The sequence below is a fragment of the Mus caroli genome, unplaced genomic scaffold (assembly GCF_978045245.1).
Source record: "Mus caroli unplaced genomic scaffold, Mus_caroli_1 scaffold_11, whole genome shotgun sequence".
Taxonomy (NCBI): Eukaryota; Metazoa; Chordata; class Mammalia; order Rodentia; family Muridae; genus Mus; species Mus caroli.
This window is the reverse complement of record NW_028227266.1, coordinates 69,064,640-69,089,421: the sequence shown is the minus strand read 5'-3', so window position 1 is coordinate 69,089,421 and position 24,782 is coordinate 69,064,640. Positions and strand designations below refer to the sequence as shown.

Here is a 24,782-nt window from a genome sequence, read left to right as displayed (position 1 = left end):
TGATCCTCCGACTCATACTTCCCAAGTGCTGGGATTACAGGCACTCATCACCGTGCTGAGCTTATGTACCTGCATGTCCCTTTTTTAACCATTTACAGTCATCATCATCATTATCATTATCATCAGTGATGCGTGTTCTGTCTGCGTGTATAGTGGTATATCATATGTAAGCCTGGTGCCTGTGGAGGCTGGAAGAGGGTATCAGATCCCTTGGATCTGGAGTCACAGATGGCTGTGAGCCACCATGTGGGTTTTGAGAATTGAAGCAGGGGCTTCCGGCCGTGCTTTTAGCTGCTGAGCCGTCTCTCCAGCCTCCTCTTTAATTATTTGATTCTCCTGTTATACTTCAAGAATAGAGAGCAAGGACAGAAACTTCTTTTTTTTTTTAAAGGTTTATTTATTATTATATCTAAGTACACTGTAGCTGTCTTCAGACACACCAGCAGAGGATGGTTGTGAGCCACCATGTGGTTGCTGGGATTTGAACTCAGGACCTTCGGAAGAGCAGTCGGTGCTCTTAATCACTGAGCCATCTCACCAGCCCCCTTTTAGAAAATCGCCTGCCTCTGCCTCCCAAGTGCTGGGATTAAAGGCATGTGCCACCACTTTTTTTTTTTTTTTTTTTTTTTTTTTTGGTTGGTTGGTTTTTTTCGAGACAGGGTTTCTCTGTATAGCCCTGGCTGTCCTGGAACTCACTCTGTAGACCAGGCTGGCCTCAAACTCAGAAATTTGCCTGCCTCTGCCTGCCGAGTGCTGGGATTAAAGGTGTGTGCCACCATGCCTGGCCAGAAACTTCTTAAAGCATAACTTTTCCTGCTCACAAGCTGCTCATCCCAGATGTTTGTGACGGTCATGGCAAGTGGGGAAACAATGGTGAGTATGACCATACCACTGGTTTTGTTTTTAGGAGAAAATTATAACCCACAATAAACGTCATGAAGGAACAAGGCATTGCACTGACTCCGTTACATTTATTTAGGAAGTAAGGGAGGACGGCAGAGGGGTCACAGGAGAATTACCTACAGGGAGAGGGTAAGGGGGTCTAAGGGACTGTGCGGGAATGCAGTGACTGTTTCTCTAGGCAAAGAGGAGAGGGCGCATCTGTAAGTAAGTACCTGCTGCGAGTCCTGTAATAAAACCTACCTTCATGAATGGGTACAGTGGAATACTACCTGCTGCATTCATATGTGCTTCTAGATTTTTCTATATACAGTATATGATCACTTTTTATAAATGTACAGCTTGGGGGGGGGCTCTTTCTTATTATAAGCACAGCATTAAACATAAAACCAACATGGGCCAGCCACATTACAAGCAAAGACCAAGAGAAAGCAAGACCATCAGCCCAGCACCCAACTTCTTCCCACCAGCAGTCTTAGTGGTCCCGGCTCCCCTGGGCTTGGAAGGATGGCCTGCCCGCCCTTGGCAGTGACAGGTGAGTGCCTGTTTATACCAAGTCTGGCCTCCAGAGGGTGGGTCCTCCCCAAGGGAGGGATAGCAGAGAGGAATGTATCAGGTACTGAGAGAGAGGAATGAATGAGATGTGCTCTTCAACTAAAGGCACTTGTCGTCGAGTCACCGCCTGCTGTCCCCTGGACCTGGTGAGTGGGCAGGAGGCTGTGGGATAGACACCAAGCAGTCCCCGCTACATACACCAGATTTAAATACAATAAATAAATCTTAGTGGGTGGTGGTTTTTGCGCTCCTGGGAACTAGAATACCTTTTAGGATCATTTATGGAGTGACACTCCTTGTCCCTAACCCAAGCTTTTCTGTGTCTTCCATGGGGGGAAGGTGTCAGAATAGCTTCAGGCCTTGGTGTAGCAGTTGCTCACTGTAGATCAGAAGGGGAGTCCCCAAAAAGTCCCCTCCCGGGTCCACGCCTGGAGCTCCTCTGCCCGCGTGTCAGTTTCCGAGCGCCTCAGATCTTGGTGACATAGTTGTTAGGAAACAGGCCCTGCTTGCCTCGTAGTCTACCCGTCCACCAGCCAGAAGGGTCTGTGGAAGTGAAAGCACAGGTGAGAATGGCGGCATGCTTGTTCTAATGGGCTAAGGTCACTTGGTTCCATTCATAGTTTCTTCCTTCTGTTTTATCTTGTTGGGAAAAGGTTTCTTGGACAGAATGGCCTGCCCCAGGGCTATAAAGAGTACCTGCTTAACATGCATAAGCCTTGGGTTCCATCCCTAGCACTGCACAAGCCACTATGGTGGTACGTGGTTGTAATCCCAGCACTCAGGAAGTGCAAGGAGGAAGACTAAAGGTTAAGGCCATTCTCAGCTATATACCAGGTTTGAGGCTAGCCTGGGCTACATGAGACCCTATCTAAAAAAGAAAAAAAGAAGCCAGGTGGTCGTGGTGCACACCTTTAATACCAGAACTGAGGAGGCAGAGGCAGAGGCAGGTAGATCTTTGAGTTTGAGGCCAGCCTGGTTTACAGAGTTAAGTTCCAGGACAGCCAGGGCTACACAGAAGAAAAAGAAAAGAAAAGAAAAGAAAAGGAAGGGAAGGGAAGGGAAGGGAAGGGAAGGGAAGGGAAGGGAAGGGAAGGGAAGGGAAGGGAAGGGAAGGGAAGGGAAGGGAAGGGAAGGGAAGGGAAGGGAAGGGAAGGGAAGGGAAGGGAAGGGAAGGGAAGGGAAGGGAAGGGAAGGGAAGGGAAGGGAAGGGAAGGGAAGGGAAGGGAAGGGAAGGGAAGGGAAGGGAAGGGAAGGGAAGGGAAGGGAAGGGAAGGGAAGGGAAGGGAAGGGAAGGGAAGGGAAGGGAAGGGAAGGGAAGGGAAGGGAAGGGAAGGGAAGGGAAGGGAAGGGAAGGGAAGGGAAGGGAAGGGAAGGGAAGGGAAGGGAAGGGAAGGGAAGGGAAGGGAAGGGAAGGGAAGGGAAGGGAAGGGAAGGGAAGGGAAGGGAAGGGAAGGGAAGGGAAGGGAAGGGAAGGGAAGGGAAGGGAAGGGAAGGGAAGGGAAGGGAAGGGAAGGGAAGGGAAGGGAAGGGAAGGGAAGGGAAGGGAAGGGAAGGGAAGGGAAGGGAAGGGAAGGGAAGGGAAGGGAAGGGAAGGGAAGGGAAGGGAAGGGAAGGGAAGGGAAGGGAAGGGAAGGGAAGGGAAGGGAAGGGAAGGGAAGGGAAGGGAAGGGAAGGGAAGGGAAGGGAAGGGAAGGGAAGGGAAGGGAAGGGAAGGGAAGGGAAGGGAAGGGAAGGGAAGGGAAGGGAAGGGAAGGGAAGGGAAGGGAAGGGAAGGGAAGGGAAGGGAAGGGAAGGGAAGGGAAGGGAAGGGAAGGGAAGGGAAGGGAAGGGAAGGGAAGGGAAGGGAAGGGAAGGGAAGGGAAGGGAAGGGAAGGGAAGGGAAGGGAAGGGAAGGGAAGGGAAGGGAAGGGAAGGGAAGGGAAGGGAAGGGAAGGGAAGGGAAGGGAAGGGAAGGGAAGGGAAGGGAAGGGAAGGGAAGGGAAGGGAAGGGAAGGGAAGGGAAGGGAAGGGAAGGGAAGGGAAGGGAAGGGAAGGGAAGGGAAGGGAAGGGAAGGGAAGGGAAGGGAAGGGAAGGGAAGGGAAGGGAAGGGAAGGGAAGGGAAGGGAAGGGAAGGGAAGGGAAGGGAAGGGAAGGGAAGGGAAGGGAAGGGAAGGGAAGGGAAGGGAAGGGAAGGGAAGGGAAGGGAAGGGAAGGGAAGGGAAGGGAAGGGAAGGGAAGGGAAGGGAAGGGAAGGGAAGGGAAGGGAAGGGAAGGGAAGGGAAGGGAAGGGAAGGGAAGGGAAGGGAAGGGAAGGGAAGGGAAGGGAAGGGAAGGGAAGGGAAGGGAAGGGAAGGGAAGGGAAGGGAAGGGAAGGGAAGGGAAGGGAAGGGAAGGGAAGGGAAGGGAAGGGAAGGGAAGGGAAGGGAAGGGAAGGGAAGGGAAGGGAAGGGAAGGGAAGGGAAGGGAAGGGAAGGGAAGGGAAGGGAAGGGAAGGGAAGGGAAGGGAAGGGAAGGGAAGGGAAGGGAAGGGAAGGGAAGGGAAGGGAAGGGAAGGGAAGGGAAGGGAAGGGAAGGGAAGGGAAGGGAAGGGAAGGGAAGGGAAGGGAAGGGAAGGGAAGGGAAGGGAAGGGAAGGGAAGGGAAGGGAAGGGAAGGGAAGGGAAGGGAAGGGAAGGGAAGGGAAGGGAAGGGAAGGGAAGGGAAGGGAAGGGAAGGGAAGGGAAGGGAAGGGAAGGGAAGGGAAGGGAAGGGAAGGGAAGGGAAGGGAAGGGAAGGGAAGGGAAGGGAAGGGAAGGGACAAACATCAGCCCTGCCTTGAAAATAAAAATAAAAAAATAAAAAGAAAGAGAGAAAAGGTGACTTCTTAAAATAGACATGGAACTGTGCCAGCAGTCAGAATCCTTTAGTAGGAAGACTGCAGAGCAGATGTGAGACAGACACCTGGAGCTGTGAGCCCTGTAGGACCCACCCTGGTCAGGCCTGGCCAGCACAGAGCAGCCTGCCCGGGGTCAGTGTGGTGCAGGAAGACTCTGAGGCCCCACTGTCCTGTCTCTTTCAGCCACTCTCACCATCCCTTGCCTGAGCACAGAGTCTGTTCTGGGGAGAGGTGGTTCTGCCTCAATGCTGAGCACTCCTTCCCACCTTCAGTGCAGTCCTGTCTTGGCCCGTTAGCGTGGTTCTCTAGGATTTTTTTTTTTTTTTTTGTAGTTTATCAACACCCTGTCTCCTGTAGCCCAGGGTGACCTTGAGCTTCCGCCTCCCCTGCCTCTCCTGCCTCCACCTCCTCCTGACTTCTGGGATCTCAGACGTGTACCAACAGATGTGGTTTGATGCAGTGCAGGAAATCGAACTCAGGACCTTCAGCTAGACTCTACCAGCTGAGCTATGTCGTCCCCCAGCATCCACGATTTCCTGGCTTTGAAGAACTCTACAGTTTGGGGAGATCCTTTCCACAGTGATTAGGAACAAGATTCTGACATACTTCTGGGACATTTGGTTTTTTCTTTTTAAATACACATACATATTTATTTGGCTTATTATCTTGGTTTGGTGGGATGAAGAATAAATCTGAAGCAATTATTTTGAAATGAAGGGTGAAGAATTAAGATAATTGCTCCCAAATGTCTTCACTTATTTCCTCTTTCAGAGGACATTCCCAGGAATTAAAGAGGGGACGGTACTTATTTCCCAGCATGTCTCACCAGGGTGACAAACTCAGAAAGTTCTAATAATTAAGTTTTTGGTTACTCATTGGTGGGAAAACTGGACCTGAACTGATGTGGACTTGTCTGGAAAATTTCCTCCAACTGTGTGTGAAAGTTTAATGAGTCACATCATAGATATGTATATGTATATGTGTGTGTTTATATGACGTCCATGACATGATTAGATGATGTCTGTGACGTCATGAATGCACACTTGTATACAACTTCCACCCCCTCCCTTAAAAGGGCATTTAAGAAAAATGACTTAGATGTGTCTGACAGGCCAGGACTGTGTGAACCTGAGGTAGGGAGAATCACAAGTCTGAACTTATGCCTGGGAGACAGAGTGAATTCTAGACCAGCTTGGAACACTTAGTGAGACTCCACACTAAACTAAGAGGTCCAGAGACTAAGCACAGCCCAGTGTAGACTGCTTGCCTTGTAGGCACAAGGCCTGCTGTTCAATCCTTGGTGTTGTAAAGGTTTTGAACAAACAGCTCGAGGTCTCCCTTACCTCTACCTCTGTCTATACCAGTGGCTCTCAACCATCCTAATATTGTGACACCTTTAATACAGTTCCTTATGTTGTGATGACCCGCAACCATAAAATCATTTCGTTCCTACTCCACAACTGTAACTTTGCTACTGTTATGTGAATCATAATATAAATATCTGATATGTGAGCCCTGTGAAAGAGTCATTTGGCCCCCAAAGGGGTCATCTGGTGGTCTGAATAGGTATGGCTCCCATAGATTCATTTGTTTGAATGCTTGGCCCATAGGGAGTGTCACTGTTGGGAGGTGTGGCCTTGCTGGAGTAGGTGTGGTCTTGCTGGAGGAAGTTTGTCACTGTGGGGGTGGACTTGGAGGTTTCCTATGCTCAGTCTATGCCCAGTAGGGCACACAATCTTCTTCTGCTGCCTGTGTATTAAGAGGTAGAACTCTTGGCTCCTCCAGGACCATGTCTGCCTGGACGCTGCCATGCTTCCTGCCATGAGGACAATGAACTAAACCTCTGAACCTGTAAGCCAACCCCAGTTAAATGTTTTCCTTTGTAAGAGTTGCTGTGGTCATGGTGTCTCTTCACAGCAATGAACTCCCAAGACAGGTCAAGACCCACAGGCTGAGACCCACAGATCTGCACACTTGTGCTTAGTGAGCCCAGGAACCCCCTGCACACCCTCTGGGAGGCTGGTGTAGCCAGCCACGCACTCACCTTCTTTAATAATATCAATAATATCGTTGGCGTTGAAGCTGAGTTCGTCCGTGTCCTGAGCATCATAGGCATACAAGGCCTTGCACTGTGGCATCTGAGGCTTAGGCTTGGGTTGAGGCTTTGGTCTGCCCCCTGCTGGGGGAGGCCGGCTGCTCGTTTGTCTTCGGACTCTGTGGAGAGAGCAGAACCACATGAGATAGGAACACCATGAAGAGGTGGCTGCACGTTATCGTGGCTGCAGCAAGGGTTACAAATCCGGTTCAAACACCTGTACCCTGGGCCATCTTTCCAGCCTTTTCACTAGGCTGCCTCAGTTCACACTATTCAGTGTCTCTAAGGTGAATAATTACAACTTGGTCTTAAGTGTGAGTGAGCTCTTCTTTGTATAGCATTGGCATCATGGAGCCCAGGCTACCCTCAAACTCACTGTGTAGACAAGGATGGCCTTGAACTTCTGCTCCTCCCATTTCCACATCGCAAAGACTGGGATGACACGCACCATCATAGCCTCATGGCCTCAATACACGCTAGGCAAGCATTCTAATAACTGAGCTAACATTCCCAGTCCTGTGCGTGAGCTCTTTAAACTTCATCTGAAAGTTATTTAATGTATTTATAAAAATCACTTTTAAAAAAGGACAGAGAAGTCGGGCAGTGGTGGCACATGCCTTTAATTCCAGCACTTGGGTGGCAGAGGCAGGAGGATTTCTGAGTTTGAGGCCAGCCTGGTCTACAGAGTGAGTTCCAGGACAGCCAGGACTATACAGAGAAACCCTGTCTTGAAAAACAAAACAAAACAAAACAAAAGGACAGAGAAAGTTAGAAAACATTTCCCCCCACTTCGCTTAAGGCTGGCCCAAAGCAAAGTCCTCAAAGGGAATTTAGATTGTGCCCTCTTCTAAAAGGGTCTTGGGGGTAGTGGAACAGTAAGATGACTCCATGGGAAAAAGGCACTTGCTGCCAAGCCTGACAGCCTGAGGCTGATTCCCCAACCCTACCTGGTGGAAGGAGAGAAATGACTCTCAAAAATTGTCCTTTGACCTCCACGTGGCATGGGCATACCTACACAACACACTAATAAATAAATAAATGTAATTTAAAAATAGAAGGGTGTGAGGTAAGGACCCACATGGGAAGGGCGGGCTCTCAGGTCTAGCCATGCTTACTGACATCTCCAAGGACAGAGAGTAGAGGGGCAGCCTTAGTAGAGGGGCAGCCTTATCTCCACCTTTACTTAAAGACTCATCACTCCATTTTGAGCTATGTTCACCAGAGGCCACACAGCCTTGTACTTGCTGAGATCCTATGGCAACAGACAGATGTGCACCAGGTGTGCACCAGGTGTGATGAACTGGCTGTATCAGGTGGGAGGTGGATGGGGTGGGTCCTGGATGCTAGGCTGGGGCAAGGTCCCTGAAACTTGTCTCTGTCCCAAGCCCTTTGGAAAGCAGCATCCCAGGCCATTATGAGAAACACTTTTGCTGATGACAGACTGACTAACTCATGGATTATTACAGTGACATCATTTCCTACCCAGCATCCACTAGCCATCTAGTCCATTTGGTCCTTGCTTTGTGAGCCCTGGCTGAAGTAAGGACCCCTGCTCACTGGATGAGGCAGCAAACAAGGCTGTGTGCCTTCACCATGCCTGTACAACACTGTGCTGGAGGCTCGGAGCCACAGCTGCGAAGTCAGCACAATCAGTGGTGTTCAGAGTGCAAAGAAGTGAAAGATGAGACAACAGCCATGCCTGGAGACACACAAGGAACACACTAGAAAGCTGCTCACAACGGAGCTCAACAAGATGATAGAAGATCATCAGTACCTAGGGAGCTTGAGGTACGGTATGGCTCAGTAGACTGAACACATGCCTAGCATGTATAAAATCTGGGGTTCAAGTCCCAGCACTGCATAAACCAAGTGGTGCATGGCCATCATCCATAATAAAACACTGGGGAGGTAGAGGCAGGAAGATCAGAAGTTCAAGGTCATCTTTGGCTACATAGTGAGTTTAAGGCTAGGCCAGCCTGGGTTACATGAGACATTGTCTCAAATAACCATCTTTAAACAAACAAACCACATCAAAGTCACACACCATCGGTTCTATGCCCAAGTATTAGTAAAGATAAACTCAAAGCTGAGACTGAGGTGAGCGAGATGACTCAGCGGGGGAAGGTGCTTTGCCACGAGGCCTAATGCCCTGGGTTTAGTCCTCAGGACCCACAAAAACATGGTGGAAAGAGAGAACGGATTCCCTAAAGGTGTTCTCTAACTGCCTCACATGTGCTGTGGTCCCTCCACGCACTACACTGATAAGTAAGTGTAACTAAAAAGAAAATGAAATTAAGAAAATGATCACATTAATAACATATGAATATAATACTTAATAATAAATGAGTGTTTACAAATAAAATGTCTATAACCAGCCAACATAGATATGCAGATTGTTAATGAGGTGGGGCAGTTTGAGGGGGAAGTTTCTTTTTTCCTCTTTCTCTCTCTTTCTTTCTTTCTTTCTTTCTTTCTTTCTTTCTTTCTCTCTCTCTTTCTCTCTTCTCTCTCTCTCTCTCTCTCTCTCTTTCTTCTCTCTCTCTCTCTCTCTCTCTTTCTTTCTTCTTTCATGTATATGTGTGTGTGTGTGTGTGTGTGTGTGTGTGTCCCTGGCTGCCCTGAAACTCATTCTGTAGTTAAGGCTAGCCTCGATCCACTTGCCTCCAGAGGGCTGGGATTAAAGTTATGCCTTGACTGACGGTAAGTTTTATGAGGAGGGAAGAATTCTAAGATTAGATTATGGCCATAGTGTACAACTGTGTCAATACACTAAAGTTATTATACTGGACATTTCAAGTGGGTTGATTCTATGGTATGTAGATTATATCTCCATAAAGCTTCTCTTGAATCAGTTGGTAGGGCAAGACTCTGTGGGTTGTACAATGCATAGTTGAACCTTGGAAAGGCCCAGGCCTTGGATGTTGGGAGCTGCTGAACGTGTTCCAAGAAGCAGGGGATCTGCTCAAACACCTGCCTCTCTCTTATTGTTCATTACGGTTTTGAGACAGGATCTATCCTTGAATTCAGTGTGCAGTAGAGGAACAAGGCATCTATGCAGACGAAGGGCCAAATGACTCCTGGGTTTAGCAGTCTAGGGACCTGGAAGCAGCACAGAGCACAGCCAGTCACAACACAACTGCCATTACCCAGGATAGGCTAGAAAGAGCCCCCCCAAGCCTCAGGAACCCAGCCGATCTCTAGTGTCACTAGGTGGCGATCCTGTGTAATAAATATGGAGAACTAATGGCTTTCAACATACTGCCAGAAATTGATTAATGAGGTCGTTTAGGTACCACTCCCAGCCAGAGTGACTGCCAACTCAGTGCAGAAGGGCCACTGAGCAGAGCTGGCTCCGTCCTCAGCAGATCGGATGGCAGAGACTTTCAGGAACTGTGTCAATGACTTGTGAAACAGTCATTAAAAACCAAATCTTACCTACTTAAAATTAAATTAGCAAACGAAATAAGCAAGCTTCATCCCATTCCGTCCCCCACCCTGTCCCCCTATCCCCCCCTCCCCAGTCCCACACACTTTCTGAGTAGCCATGCTGGTGGCTCAGCACCTGGCTATGATGTGTATATTTACTATGTATCCTAGTTTGCTGCCCGTTGCTGCCATGAAATGCTGACAGAAGCAAGTTGTTCTGGCTGTGCTTTATCACAAAGGGATGTCAGGGCAGGAACTCAAGGCAGGACCCAAGCGAAGACCATGGAAGAATACTGCTTACCAGCTTGCTCACTTGGCTTTCTCATACAATTCAGGACCCACCCACCTAGGAGTATACTGCCTGCCGACATCAGTCCTTAAGGAAAGGCTCCACAGACTTGCCTACAAGGAAAATCTGATAGCAATTTCTCAATTGAGGTCTGTCTTCCCAGATAACCCTAGCTTGTGTCAAGTTGACAAAAAAGGAAGCCATTTAACCCCAGGAACTGGCAACTGTTGCAATTTAGGCACTTTTGTTTAGTTTTATTGTTCCCCGCTGCTCAGGAGACCCTTCCTGAATTCACCCTCATGGAAAGTGCTTTCCCGAGGCTGGAGAGATGACTCAGCAGTTAAGAGCACTTGCTGTTCCTGCAGAGAACCCTGGTTTGGTTCCCAGCACCCACATAGTGACTCACAACTGTAATGCCAGTTCTGCTTTTTTTTCTGGCTTTTGAGAACACTAGGCACATACGTGATGCACAGACACACCTCCAGGCAAAATATTTTTACACATGAAAAGATAAAAATGAAAATTGGAAAATGCTTTTCTGAGCCGGACTCGACAGCATACACCTGTAATTCTAGCACTTGGGGAGGCTGAGGCAGGACAATCTCCATGAGCTCAAGGCCAGACTGAGATTGACATAATATATGTGGTTCCAGATATCAAATCAAAAACAAACAGCAGGCTGTCCCTCCATTTGTTTTGAACTGTCTGTGCAATTTTGGGTAATTTTGGCCCCTCTGCTATTTTGTGCTGTTTGTATTTCTAATATCCACGTCCCCCTCCCCAACACACACACACACTCCAGGATTGAGAACTGTGTTATAAAGACAGAGCCTTCACAGGGACAATGGAGACTACACTGAGAATGTCAGTTTAATAATAAAGTTGCAACCCCTGCTGATATGTCAACAGTCCAAGTTACTTTATCTGTGGACCTGCCCCATATCTCTGCAGACACATATGTATGTAGCTATAAAACTACACACTATCAAACAAATCTGGTATCTGATTACATGTAATTTTCTTAATAGAAAATTTTTGCATTCTGTGTGTGTGTGTGTGTGTGTATGTTTTGAGGGAGATACGAGCCAAGGCATTTGTGAGGGTCAGAGGGCAGTTTGCTGGGATTGGTTTTCTTATTCCTCCATGGCGGTCCTGGGAACCGAAGCCAGGTCATCAGGCTTTGCAGCAGGCACATTTACCTGCTGGGGCATCTACTTGCTGCCTTTATATTTAATAAAAAAATACTTAACGTTATATGTATGGGTGTTTTGTCTGCATATGTATCTATGTACCGTGTGTGTGTGTGTGTGTGTGTGTGTGTGTGTGTGTGTGTGCCTGATGCCTCTGAAGGCCAGAAGAAGGCATTAGGACCGTCTGGAAATGGAATTTCGGATGGTGCTGGGATTCGAACTCAGGCCCTCGGGGGGGGGGGGGGCTCTTATCTGCTCAGCCATCTCATGGAACTTCTGTACAGTGAAACTCAACTTTCCTGTTCGGATCTGATGGACCACTTTAGTTCAGGCGAACTGCATAGTGTGCTTTCTGTCCCCTAACCTAACAAATCTATTTAACTTCTCTCTTTTGGGCAGGGCATCACACCCAAGCATAACCTCACTGTATCACAGAATGCGATTCATGCTTCCTGAGGGACCACGGAGCCATGCACAGCACATCCGGGCTGCAGGCTGAGAATTTGCCTTGCAGGGTGAATCCTACATTATTGGCTAGAAAAGACCACAGTGCAGGCACTGAGATCAATGCCAGTTGGCAGGAACTTGTAGAGGGTTGGCAATTCTCCCAGGATGTGAAAACCTAACTGGCATCAAACCTCTCCAAATTAAAGACGAGTTGATGGCCCTGCCCTGGTCTACAGTATGTGGATGTGATGTTGATCAGATAGGAAGCGGTTCCATGAAGCACATGAAGCCCAGGGCAAGAAGAAATTTGTAACTTTAAGTTGTCCTGACTGAGGACAGTGTTTAGTGACAGCTGCAACATCCCTGTACCAGTGTACCCAGCTCCTGCTCTGCACCATGAACAGTACAGCTAGTCCTCACGTGTACTGGGGAGTGTTTCCCCTACTAGCTCCCTAGGAACAAACGCAAAAGAATTTTTTCCAGCTAAGTATACAGTTATGTGGTAGAGGATTTGCTTAGAATGTATGAGATTCTAGGCTTCATTTCTAGAACCTCAAAAAACAACTCCTCCGCTGGGCAGTGGTGGCGCACACCTTTGATCCCAGCACTCGAGAAGCAGAGACAGGCAGATTTCTGAGTTCGAGTCTAGCCTGGTCTACAGAGTGAGTTCCAGGATAGCCAGCACTGCACAGAGAAACCCTGTCTCGAAAAAACAAAAACAAAACAAAAAAAAAAAAAACAAAAACCAAACAATTCCTCTAACTCAAACTGCATTGTGCTTTGTTGTATATTTAGTCTATCATCTATAAAAAAAAGCCAGAAAGGTAGGCATTTCATTTATTATATATTTTTTTCTGTTTGTTTTGTTTTTATTTTTCAAGATAGGGTTTCTCTATGTGGCTGTCCTGGATCCAGTTTGTAGACCAGGCTGGCTTTGAACTCGCAGAGATCTGCCTGCCTCTGCCTCCCAACTGCTGGGACTAACTAAAGGCATGTGCCACCACTCCTGGTTTACCCATTATTTTAAAAAATTTTTTTTAAAAACTTATTTATTATAGTATCTAAATACGCAGTAGCTATCTTCAGATACACCAGAAGAGGGTGTCAGATCTCATTATGGATGGTTGTAAGCCACCATGTGGTTGCTGGGATTTGAACTCAAGACCTCTGGAAGAGCAGTCAGTGCTCTTAACCACCGAGCCATCTCTCCAACCCTGGTCTATCCATTTTTAAAAGTTTAATTAATTTTAATTTTAAAAGTTTAATTAACTTGCTGATGTGTGTGTAATGCTTACCAGGGCTCTTATATGGAGGTCAGGGGATGCCTTTGGGGAGGGAGGGTCTGTTCTTTCTTACCATGAGGGTCCTTAGAGATCAGACATAGGTCCTAATAGTTGATAACAAATAGCCTTCCCTGCTGAGTCATCTTGCCAGCTCTCAGTTATTGGCATCTTATTCTCCCCATTATACATACGAAGACACCAAAGCACACACGTTAAGTGACAGTCATGAGCTGTCCAATAAGCGTGGTGAAGGAGATAGTTGGTGAGTAAAAGCGAAAGGAGCCACCAGCTGAACCGGACTCATGCCCAGTCGTTCTAGCTCTGATACACCATGTTCTGTGAACCTTCCAGGGCTGGTGTACCAGGGAGTGCTGGGGAGCAAGCTTTTGAACATCACTGCTTTTGTTCTGCAGATGTGAAATTTGGGTCTTGAATTTCTAAGAAGGAAAAGAATGGAGTCTCATTGTATTGGCTTTTAAAATCATGTTCTGCTCCAAAGGCTGAAACTATAGCCATTACTGGAAATATGGGAACGAGTGCCAGGAATTCCTAGGACCTGGAGTCGGCCTGGGCCAGGTTCCAGCTGCTCCTGTAGATTGTGGGTTGAGAATATTGCTATTGGACATTTGCTAGAAATTTTAAGCCTTTTGAAAATATGACTCCATTAGGAGAGTCCTTCCTGACTGGAGGCACCCAGGCAGCACTTCAAGCTTCCTAACTCTCTCTCCTCTGCTGCATGGCTGCAAGTCTTGCCACCTAGTACCTGCTCCTGTTTTTCTGTTTCCCTGCTTCTAGTTAAGCTTAATCTCTGGAGCATCTTGAAAGCTCCTACAGTTACTCTCTCATGAAACAGACGGGCTGGAGAGATGGCTCAGCGGTTGAGGGCACTGGCTGTTCTTCCAGAGGTTCTGAGTTCAATTCCCAGCAACCACATGGTAGCTCACAACCATCTGTGATGGGATCCAATGCCCTCTTCTTGTGTGTCCAAAGAGAATGACAGTGTACTCATATACATAAAATAAATAATTAAAAAAAAAAGAATTTCTAAAGACAGCAACAGAGGGCTATGAGTAGATCACACTGCAGTGTCCAGAGGGAAATCTCGCGAGGATCAAGAGTTGCTATGAATCTGGGGAGAGTCTCACTAGGTAGCCCTGGAACTCACTCTGTAGCCCAGACTGGCCTGAATCTCACAGAGACTACCTGCCTCTGCCTTTTGAGTGCTGGGGTTAAAAGTGTGTACTACCATGACTGGAAAAAACAATCAGGGTAAAGCTTTACCCTAAGTGCATCACAAAGGGCCTGAAAACCCACGACTCCCTCTGTAAAGCTTGATGTCACTTGGAGAAGGAAGATGTGCTGAGGACACGGGTGGCAATCATGTGCAGGAATGCCACGAAACAAGGCTGAGGGAGCTGGGGGCATTGAGGATGTAGCTCAGTGTTAAAGCAATTAATTGCTTAGCACACGTAAGGTCTGGGGCTCCACCCCCAACATTATGGAAAAAGGAAAAAAGAAAAAAGAAAAGGAGGAAGAGAGGAAAAGGAGGAGGCAGACAGACAAATAGACTTTGTTGGAATGATAATGAATGTAGTGAACTTCCTACTCTCTCCAAAACCAACTAAATGGAAACGAAGTTGATCGACTGCTGAGCAAACCTGAGGTGCTAATGAAACTATTTGATATTAGCCATGGTCCAAGGGCCAACAGAAAGAACAGCTGTGTGAAACATGTCTGTAAGGAAGAACACCACCAAGGGGTAGGAGAGAGGAAGACAAGGTAAAGCCAGGATGTGAAGGAGCAGAGATGAGGCTGTGTTGGTCTGGTTCTCAGGTGTGGTAAATTCAAGGTGAGTCTTTGGCACCTTCAACTCAATAGGAACCCTCATGTTTATGAGAAATTTGTGGTTCTCTCTGAACTTCAACACAGTTTGTCTTTTGGCAAAGAGAAACTGTTAAATTTTGGTAACCACGGGCTAGAGAGATGGCGCAGCAATTAAGAGCACTGACTGTTCTTCCAAAGGTCCTGAGTTCAAATCTCAGCAATCACATAGTGGCTCACAACCATTCATAATGAAATCTGATGCCCTCTTCTGGTGTGTCTGAAGACAGCTACAGTGTACTTATGAATAATAATAAATAAATCTTTTTTTAAAGATTTATTTATTTATTTTATGACACACCAGAAGAGGGCATCAGATTTCATTATGGATGGCTGTGAGCCACCATGTGGTTTCTGGGATTTGAACTCAGGACCCCTGGAAGAGTAGTCAGTGCTCTTAACCACTGAGCCATCTCTCCAGCCTAATAAATAAAAAATCTTTAAAAAAAATTTTATGTAACCACAAGGCTCCTGAATTGCCACAGCCAAGTTTTCTGCCACATTAAAAAATGAGTTTTCAAACCTGTATTGTAGAAAATAAATGCTAGCTTCCTATGCCCTTATCCCCTTGTTTGCTTTCTTAGAAAAATATTCATTTTTATTTTATGTAAATGTGTTTTTTTTGTATGTGCACCTGGGTGCAGCACCCCAATAAGCCAAAAGAGGGCATCCAGTCCCCTTAGAACCAGAATGAAGTAGGTTCTGAGCCACCACATGGGTGCTGGGAACTGAAGTCAGGTTCTCTGTGAGAGCAGTCAATGTTCTTAACTATTTAGCCATCTTTTCAGGTCCTCCTTCCCCACCACCTTGTGTTTCTCTTTCTTTCTTTAGACACATGGTCCCAGTCTTTAGCTGAAGTTAGCCTGGAACTCAAACTTAAAGTAATCCTTCTGCCTCAGTCTCCTAAATGTTGAGATTATAGGCAGAGACACCATGCTCAGCTAAGTTCCTATTTTTTTTTTTTTTTTTTTAAGGACTGTCTGCAAAGCAGGCCTAAGTGTATAATGAGGAGACTGGCTAGAATTCTTGTAGCTTCTGGCCTTAGAGTGCTAATGTCAGAGCTATACATACAGCAGGCAGGGCAGTCATATTGCCTATTGGACAGTTCTTCCTCCCAGCTCCTCTCCATGACAGCAGCGTATGTTCTTGGCTTCAGGAAATGAAGGCAGGGAAGGGTGTGGTAAGACTTAACTGGGGCTGGAAGGGAGCAGCCTTGGTGAAGACCCAAGACCCAGCCTTTCTACATTGCCTATTTTGGCTGACAGATGCTCCCACCTGGCCCAAATGCAAGTCTTCAACTTGCAAGGCAGGCTGAAAAGATGGTACGGCTTGCCAAAACCAAAGCAAATAGAAAGCCAGCAGACAGAGCGAGGAGACTTGGAGTGGTGATTGCTTATAATCCCCCTGCCTACTTGAGAACAGAAAACGGGGCCCAAGAATAACCTTGTGACTATTTCAGGGATGCTCGTGCATCTGAATAGCATCTGGGGCCTCCAGTGGAGAGCCCATTACCTTGACCATGCCTCCCCACCCAGCTTTCCTTGAATCTTATCATCAGCTATAAGTTGTCCTTTACACTTCTGAAGGTCACTACGTGGTCCTTTCTTGGATGACTGTCATCAATACTGTCTGGGAATCTGGTAGAGATGTAACTGGGAAGACAGTTCTCTGTTGGTACTTGGCTTGCTACATGAGGACTTAAGTTCAAATAACCAGTACCCACACCAAAAGCTAGATGTTGCATCGAGTGCCTGCAATCCCAGTGCTGGGGAGCTGGGGCAGTGGGGAGAGGAGGACGGCTAAGGTTGACTAGCCAGGGTGTTCAGCCAATTGGTGAGCTCTAGGCTCAATGAGGGACCATGTCTCAAATAGTAAGATGGTAAGAAAGAAAGTGACACCTAAAATCCACATGTGTGACATGTATGTACACACACACACACACATTGCCATATTCAGATTTTAAGGGGGATGGGGTGGGGAAGATGGCAAGTCCTCCAGGCAATTCTGGTGAACAGCAGGATTTGAGAACCATAGCAAGAAGCTAAGCCAGTCAACTCAACTGAGCCATGGCAACTAGCGGAACACAGCTATGTACATCAGAGAAGGAAGCATCAGTCGTCTACCGACAGCCACCTGTGTAATACAGATTAAAGTGCCTCCTGTCTGCAGCCCAAAGAGAGGACAAGGTAAGACTTGATAGGGGAAAGGAACTCTGGGAGAGAACACGAAGTCTGTGTGGTCTTTAGGGAAAAGTGGTCGAGGCAAAAGAAACAAGACAACAGGGCATGAAGGTGCCCAGGAGGAGCCCAGGGGAGCCATGGAGGTGCCCAGGGGAGCCATGGAGGTGCCCAGGAGAGCCATGGAGGAGCCCAGAAGAGCCATGGAGGTGCCCAGGAGGAGCCCAGGGGAGCCATGGAGGTGCCCAGGAGAAGCCCAGGGGAGCCATGGAGGATCCCTGTTCTTTCTCCCAGCATAGGTCTATTTTGCACATTCTTCTCCTGGTTTTCCTTGAAAATTTCTCCAGTGTTTATGAGACAACAGAGAAAAGGAAAACTGGAACTAGGCATTAGGAATGGGAGGAGGGAAGAAAGTGGCCCGAAGCAGGTCCTCGGCTGGATTCAGCACACAGAGCTATTGGCTCCATAACTCGGGAATCCAAACGTTGGGAGATGCCTTACAGTCACTAGGCGGGGCCTGTGAGATGGCCCAGTGGGTAATGGTGACGGCTACCAAATCTGATTCCTGGAACCCATGCTGTGGAGGGGGGTGGGGGGATGATTCCAGAAAGTTGTCCCCTGGCTGCTGCATGTGCACCACTGTGTGATATGCCACCCTTCTCAATACACACAAATGTACACAAAGCAAGCAAACAAATAAATAAATATTATAATGCCACTAGGTTAAGCATAATCTCGTGGTCATTTCCAGTGCCATCACCATTATCACCACCACCACCATCATCACCATCACTACATTATCATCATCACCACCATCATCCTGGTCCAGCCACTGCTGAGTTGTCTTCTACATACAAGTACCATGCTAAGCATATAAAGTATATTACACCTTCTCACGACATGCCTGTGAGCACGACGGTATCGCATCAGCCTATAGAAAGAAATCGAAGCTCAGTCAAGGTAAGCTTCAAGTGTCCCGACAGGTTTCTCATCCAGTCAATCTGATCCAACCCAAAGTCATATGAGAAGAGGGAACCTCAGCTCAAGAGTTGCCTTGATCAAATTAGCCTGTGGTCATCTCTGTGAGAAAGAGTCTTGATTCATAGTTGACGTGGAAGAGCCCAGCCCACTTTGGGTGGCACCATCCCTAGGCAGAGCCTAGGCCTGTATTGTATGAGAAAACGAGCTGAGTGAGCCAGAGAGCCAACAAATAAGCATAACTCCTCCATGGTCCCTGCCTCTGGGCTCCTGTCTTGATTTTAAGCCTCGGTGATGAATTGTGACCTGGAATCTAAGCCAAACACAACCCTTTCCTCCCCAAGCTGCTGCGCTCAGAGTACTTTATCTCCGCAACAGAAAGCAAACGAAAACATAAGGTAATAGAGATTAAGTTACAGCTCTCCCTCAGGCTTGGCTTGTGCATCTGATAATCCTGCTTAGCACGAGCAGACACCCTGAGCCTGAATACTACGGTACTCAGTAGCATTTAAGGCCATTCACTTTTGTGTGGCTAGGATATATTTCTTTTACCTAGCTCTGCTAGCCGAGTTCCCTCACTGGTCTTGCACCTGACCTCAAATTCCTATTCCTGTGACCACAAAGGCCAGGTCTACTTCCCCTTTCTAACTGGGAGTCCTCTGAATAGCTACCCATAGTTCCAGGTTCCTTCCTTTTTCAGGCTGAAAAGCCCGGCTCTGTCTTTACTAGAAAGGCAAAGGCTCTTGTGAAGCTTTCAAGACTGATAAGCTTAAACACTCACATCTCCTAGGACATGAAGATATAATGCTTTTATAATGCTTTTGGAAATGTCTTTATTTGTGTTCAAGTGTGCGTGAGTGTGTGCATGTGTGCGTGTGAAGCTGAGTGGCAAAGGCTCTCTGAGGAGGAAAAACTGAGAAGGCGGCTCTGAGACCAGAGCAGCTGCCCCGAAGGGGTTTAGATTGGCGTCACCTGGAAAGGACACAACCTGTTGAGCCACCTGCAGGCTGCACAGGGTGCTCCAGGTTTCCCAGCTTTTGTGGGCTGTCCCCTGGGTTGGGTGGGCCTGGGGGATGCAGCTGTCTTTGAGTCATTTCTGCTCCGGTTATCTTTCCCCCACATTCCTGTTAAGGAACCCTGAAGTAGAATTCATTGGTTCACTAAGTTAGACTTTGGTGGTATTTGTACTTTGATTGGGGTCAGTAGATGTGTGTTCCATCTCCTCAGGAAAGGTTTTGTTGTACAACAATCCATAAGCTTACCCATGTGGGTGCTGGAAAGAGAACCCAGGGCCTGCGAAGACATCATGTGTTCTTAACCGCTGAGCCATTTCTTCCGGGACCCTGGCACCCTATTCTAAACCTGGCTAAAACTATGGCTTGTTACATTTACGCAGCTGCAGGCACGGACACAAATAAGAAAGCAAACAACCTCGCCGGGCGTGGTGGCGCACGCCTTTAATCCCAGCACTCGGGAGGCAGAGGCAGGAGGATTTCTGAGTTCGAGGCCAGCCTGGTCTACAGGGCTACATGGAGAAACCCTGTCTTGAAAAACCAAATAAGAAAAGAAAAGAAAAGAGAAGAAGAAGAAAAGGAAAGAAAGCAAACAAGCATTATCCCTCTATTATGGAGCAGCAGGTTCCTGTGGCTGCCTGAGAGCAGGAGGCTGGTGAGCCGAGGGGAGGAACTACTCCATGCTACTTTTAACTTGGTCCCTCGGCCATGGGTCCCAGAATGCAGAACTTGGGTAGAAAACTGAACTTGAGAATTCAGCACGGACTCTCTTAGAGCCCCTGAACCCACTGCATGACTCGTTCACTGGCTTTGTCGCACAACATGGGAAATCTTACCCAGCAACACCCTGGTCGGGGACCTTGAGGAAATCCAGGCTCTCTGGCGTTTGAGACAATCGGTCCGAGCCGGTGGACTGTTGCCTTGGCAAGGGTGGGCGGGCCATGGAGGTGTACAGGCTTTTCTGATTGGACCTCTGGTTTCCAAGGGCATGGGGAGGAGGCACAAACTGGTTTCGTAAGACTCCATTTTGATGGCATCCTAGAGAGGAAAGAGAAGAAAAAAAGGTCAGTTTCTGTAGCTTTGCCAAAAGCTCCTCTATGCTTATTCTATTAACTAGCAGAAGGCAAATGAGTTGGCTCCTTTGGTCACCAGTTTCCTCATCTGAAAGTATTACTCCCAGTAATATATTGTAAGAAAGTGAATACACTGTTTTCCTCCCAACACTACTGAGGTATAACTGTTGAATCAGATTATACTTGGGGACGACAACGTGATAGCAGCATCGTCACCTGCCTAGGGAGTATGTCAGACAAGCCTGTGGAACGTGACAATAGGATTTCTAGATCTCTGGATTTCAAAGCCCACAATCAGAGCAAGCTGGGCTTGCAGTGAGTGGAAAAGCAATTTTCAGGTCTGTGAGGTGGTGACTCAGGAGGACAGCGGGCAGGGAGTCAAACAGTTGGCCGTCCATTTCCTAGGAGTCAGTGTAGGGAACTCAGCTTAGGATCCCCCAAACCAAGTTCTAGCACAAAGGAGATGTATTTACCCCAGAGGGACAGAGGTCAGGGAATAAGAGACAAAGACAGGAGTTGGAAGAGGAAGACGAGGAAGGGAACAAGGGAAAGAAGATAGGGGAATGGGACAAAGGCCTGCCTCTGGATAGAGAGGAGACAGACGTGACACATAGGAAAATGGCAGTTTATAAAGGTACAAGAAGAAGCCCATTATGATGAGGTGTTTAATTCTAATTGGGTACGTTAATTACGTGAGCCAAAGTGGGCTTCTGATTGCTGGACTTCAATCTTTGAAGGCTGGACCTTGATAGTCAGTCTCCTCCTTGGAGGAGGAAATAGCCAAATAAAGGAATAGGCCTTGGTGGCTAGCTTCAGGAATGTAGTCTAACAGTTTTTAGCAAGGCAGAGGAAACTGGGGTGAAGGGAAAGTTCTGCTATAGCCTTGTTTTCAAGCTGACTAGAGTCCCTGGGGGAGCCTCTGCATAGGTGAGGGAATGCAGCCAGCCAGCCAGCTCAACTGCATTAAGAAAGGTCTGGGCACTAGAGACTTCTAGATAAGATCTCCAAAGTTGCATTAGCCAGTGAGTCACGGATGGATGGTGGGGTGGGCTCATGAAAATAGGGGCACCATTGCCCCCTGTCACGCATGACACAGCCCTGGCTCATTTCCTGACATGTCAGACAGTGCGGAAGAGAGAGATCTTCCTTGAGGCCCACGTCAGTTGTGCACACTGGAAAACTGCAGAATTCTCAAGTAGCATTGAGTGGCTATGAGCCCATAGCTCATAGGGGCTCAGTTCTGGCTCTGGCTCTGATAGCAACGCCGTAATCTTTCAGGTCAGTGTCTCATTGAAGAACCAGTGTCTCGTTCAGTCGAGCATTTACCTGCTCTCTTCTAGCTCTGATATGCATACATTTCTCTGTTATCTTGACCCCCTTCTAAAGGTACAAGTGAGCGTTCCCTTCACTGGCAACAACGGAGCAAGTTCCTGTTCTGAATGACCGTGTTCTAAGGCAGAGCATTTAGGAAGGAGTGCGGCTTCTTATCCACCCCGTGCGGTTGCCATTTCCTCCCCCAGGCTCCAGGCCAGACAAAAACTAGACGTTTGAGACAAATAAGACTCTCTCCTCATCTGACCCAGTGAATAAGAATTTGAAGGGCTCCCCACAGCATCTGGGAGTGGGGAGGACACTGAGGCCCCACTTGCTGCCAAGAGCGCTTAGGAAAGAAAAGAAGTTTGTTACAGTGGGGTGTTTCCTAGGGCACAGAAAAGTAGGGGAGTGTCCACATGTCACCAGAGACTCATTTGTCCACACTGAGTTCAGAGACGAAGAATAAGCACTCAGCAGATGTATTTTTATGCCTGTTGAAATTAATAACAAAATTTTTTTTGGCTTATATTTTATGTGCTTTTCAAATTTCATCGTTCTATGAATTCATTTTTTATTACATTTCATAAAAGTATGGTTTGTGATGAGCTGGGAAACTTTTTTTTTTTTTAAAGATTTATTTATTTATTATATGTAAGTACACTGTAGCTGTCCTCAGACACTCCAGAAGAGGGCGCCAGATCTCGTTACGGATGGTTGTGAGCCACCATGTGGTTGCTGGGATTTGAACTCTGGACCTTTGGAAGGGCAGTCGGGTGCTCTTACCCACTGAGCCATCTCACCAGCCTGAGCTGGGAAACTTTAAGAGCCTAAGGAATCAAGGCTGAAGGGACAGTTCAGTTGCCTTGCAAGCCTGAGGATGTGAGTTCAGTTCCCACTGCCCACAGTAAAAGCCAGTGGTGGTGGGTGGTTCATGTTGTTTGTAGTCCTGGGAGATGGAGACAGGAAGTCCCTGGGGCTGGAGGGCACTAAGTCTAGCCTAACTGGCAGACCTCGGGTCCTAGGAAGAGACTATCAAAAAACATGCTGCACCTTTTGGACGGGGATAGCGTGGGGACAAGATGTAATTACGAGCGTCTCCTGGTTTCAATGGCAGATCTGTCAGGATTCATCACCGGAGGATTTAGATTTAATAAAGCTTACAAGATTAGGACTTTAGTTGTTTGCCCAGTGATTGAGTTACTGTTGTTTCTGAACTAAGTTTGTGTTGTGTTTTCTTTCACGTGGCGGCTCATCTGGGTTCTAGAGAGAAAGGGTCTTACTATGTAGCTCTGGCTATTCTGAAACTCACTATGTAGACCAGGCTGACTGCAAACTAACCTGTCTCTACTTCATGAGTGTTGAAATTAAAGCCTTGGACAACTATACCCAATTCCAATCACACACACACACACACACACACACACACACACACACACATACACACACATACACACACATACACACACACACACATACACACACATACACACACATACACACACACACACATACACACACACACACACAACCACACACACACACACACATACACACACACACACATATACACACACACACACACACATACACACACACACATACACACACACACACACAAACACACACATACACACACACACATACACACACACATACACACACACACATACACACACACACACATACACAACCACACACACACACACACACACACACACACATACACACACATACACACACACACACACACACACACACAACCACACAACCACGGTGTAGGTGGGCTCAGTGGTGGACAGCTCTAATGCCAGGACTTGGGAGGCAGAGGCAGGTGGATCTCTGTGAGTCTGAGGCTAGCCTGGTCTACATAAAGAGTTCCAGGACAGCCAAGGGTATTTAGAGAGATCCTGTCTCAAAAACAAAACAAAGCAACTAAGGTGTACGGTCTTCAAGAATCAACACTTGAGGTTATCCTCCGGCCTCTACATGGATGTGCACAACATGCACATGCACCCCCTTCTTCATGTTCATCTGCACACATATCACCCGCAAGCACACACACACACACACACACACACCCCTCCCCCAACACCTGCTCCCAATAAATAAACACACCTAAGAAATGTAAAGTTGTGGCTAATTCCTCATCTCACTGAGGAGGAAAGTATCATTTAGAGGTTGGGGGCTATGTTGAAGGTCAGGTGCACCGTGGGCTGACTTGGCTAGAGGACCCTCTGGCCAGAGTTGAGGTCAAGGAGCTTCCAGATGGCCCTGGCAAGAGGCCAGCACTGTACAACAGCACTAAGTGCAAACCCTGCTTCTCTGGGGTCCCTTTGAGCTTGGATGACTCCCTGAGGATTAAAGAAGCAAAGGAGGAAACAAACTGTGGTTAAGGCGGGACAGAGACTCCAAAGGAGAGAAGATCTCAGATCCCATTGTTGGGCAGTATCCACGCTTAGAGTACAAGTGTGAGATCCTGGAGCAGGAGCTTAAAGTATTACTTACCTTGGGCACTGAGGCAAATAGGAGGAGGTCAGAGGTCCTTTTGTCTGCTAGGACTTGACTCAAATATGGCTCCCAAATGACGGGTTCAGATCTATCCTACAATGACTAATATTCAACCCTGGGAACAGTCTCTTTTTCTCTTTCTCTTTTCTTTTCTTTTTCCCTTTCCCTTTTCCCCCTTTTCCCCTTTTTCTCTCTCTTTCTTTCTTTCTTTCTTTCTTTCTTTCTTTCTTTCTTTCTTTCTTTCTTTCTTTCTTTCTTTCTTTCTTTCTTCCTTCCTTCCTTCCTTCCTTCCTTCCTTCCTTCCTTCCTTCCTTCCTTTTTTTTTTCTTTTTCCAAGACAAGGTTTCTGTGTGTAGCCCTGGGTGCCTTTGAACTCTCTCTGTAGTACAGACTGGCCTGGAACTCACAGAGCTCGGCCTCTCTCTGCCTCCCCACACCCCCCTTGCTGGGAATGCAGGTGTGCACCACCACCGCCCAGCTGGGGACAATTTATGATATGAACTTTTGTAATTCTCTCAGATATTACTTTACTTTAGGGATGTCGCCTGGATTTTATTTCACCAAGGACAGAACACTTTTCTAGCAATTCACAGGTCATTAACTAGTTATGAACCACTGCTTTGATGTGTGGATGAAGCCTGGCAGAGGGGGGCTGATACCCAGAAACCTCTTGGACCCCGTCAGGGCAGCATCCGACAGAGTAAAACCAGCAGCAGTCTGCCATGGTAGACAGGGACTCATTTGTCTCTCTCTGCTTAGGAAGTGTCAGAGCTGGGTAATGAAGTCCACACTGGGGGCT

The 24,782-nt window shown here is 47.4% G+C and overlaps 1 protein-coding gene across 1 annotated transcript in view; it reads right to left on the bottom strand.

Moving 5' to 3' along the window:
- Positions 1–951: 951 nt before the first annotated feature.
- Myo1e (myosin IE) overlaps positions 952–24,782 on the bottom strand; it is a 196,746-nt gene continuing 172,915 nt past the window's right edge. Inside the window, exons 26-28 of the mRNA XM_021171412.3 lie at positions 19,925–20,126; positions 6,354–6,523; positions 952–1,998 (exon numbers count right to left, since the gene is read on the bottom strand). Of these exons, the coding sequence (XP_021027071.1) occupies positions 1,922–1,998; positions 6,354–6,523; positions 19,925–20,126 (449 nt within the window). The 3' untranslated portion in view covers positions 952–1,921. The remainder of the gene's footprint in view (positions 1,999–6,353; positions 6,524–19,924; positions 20,127–24,782) is intronic.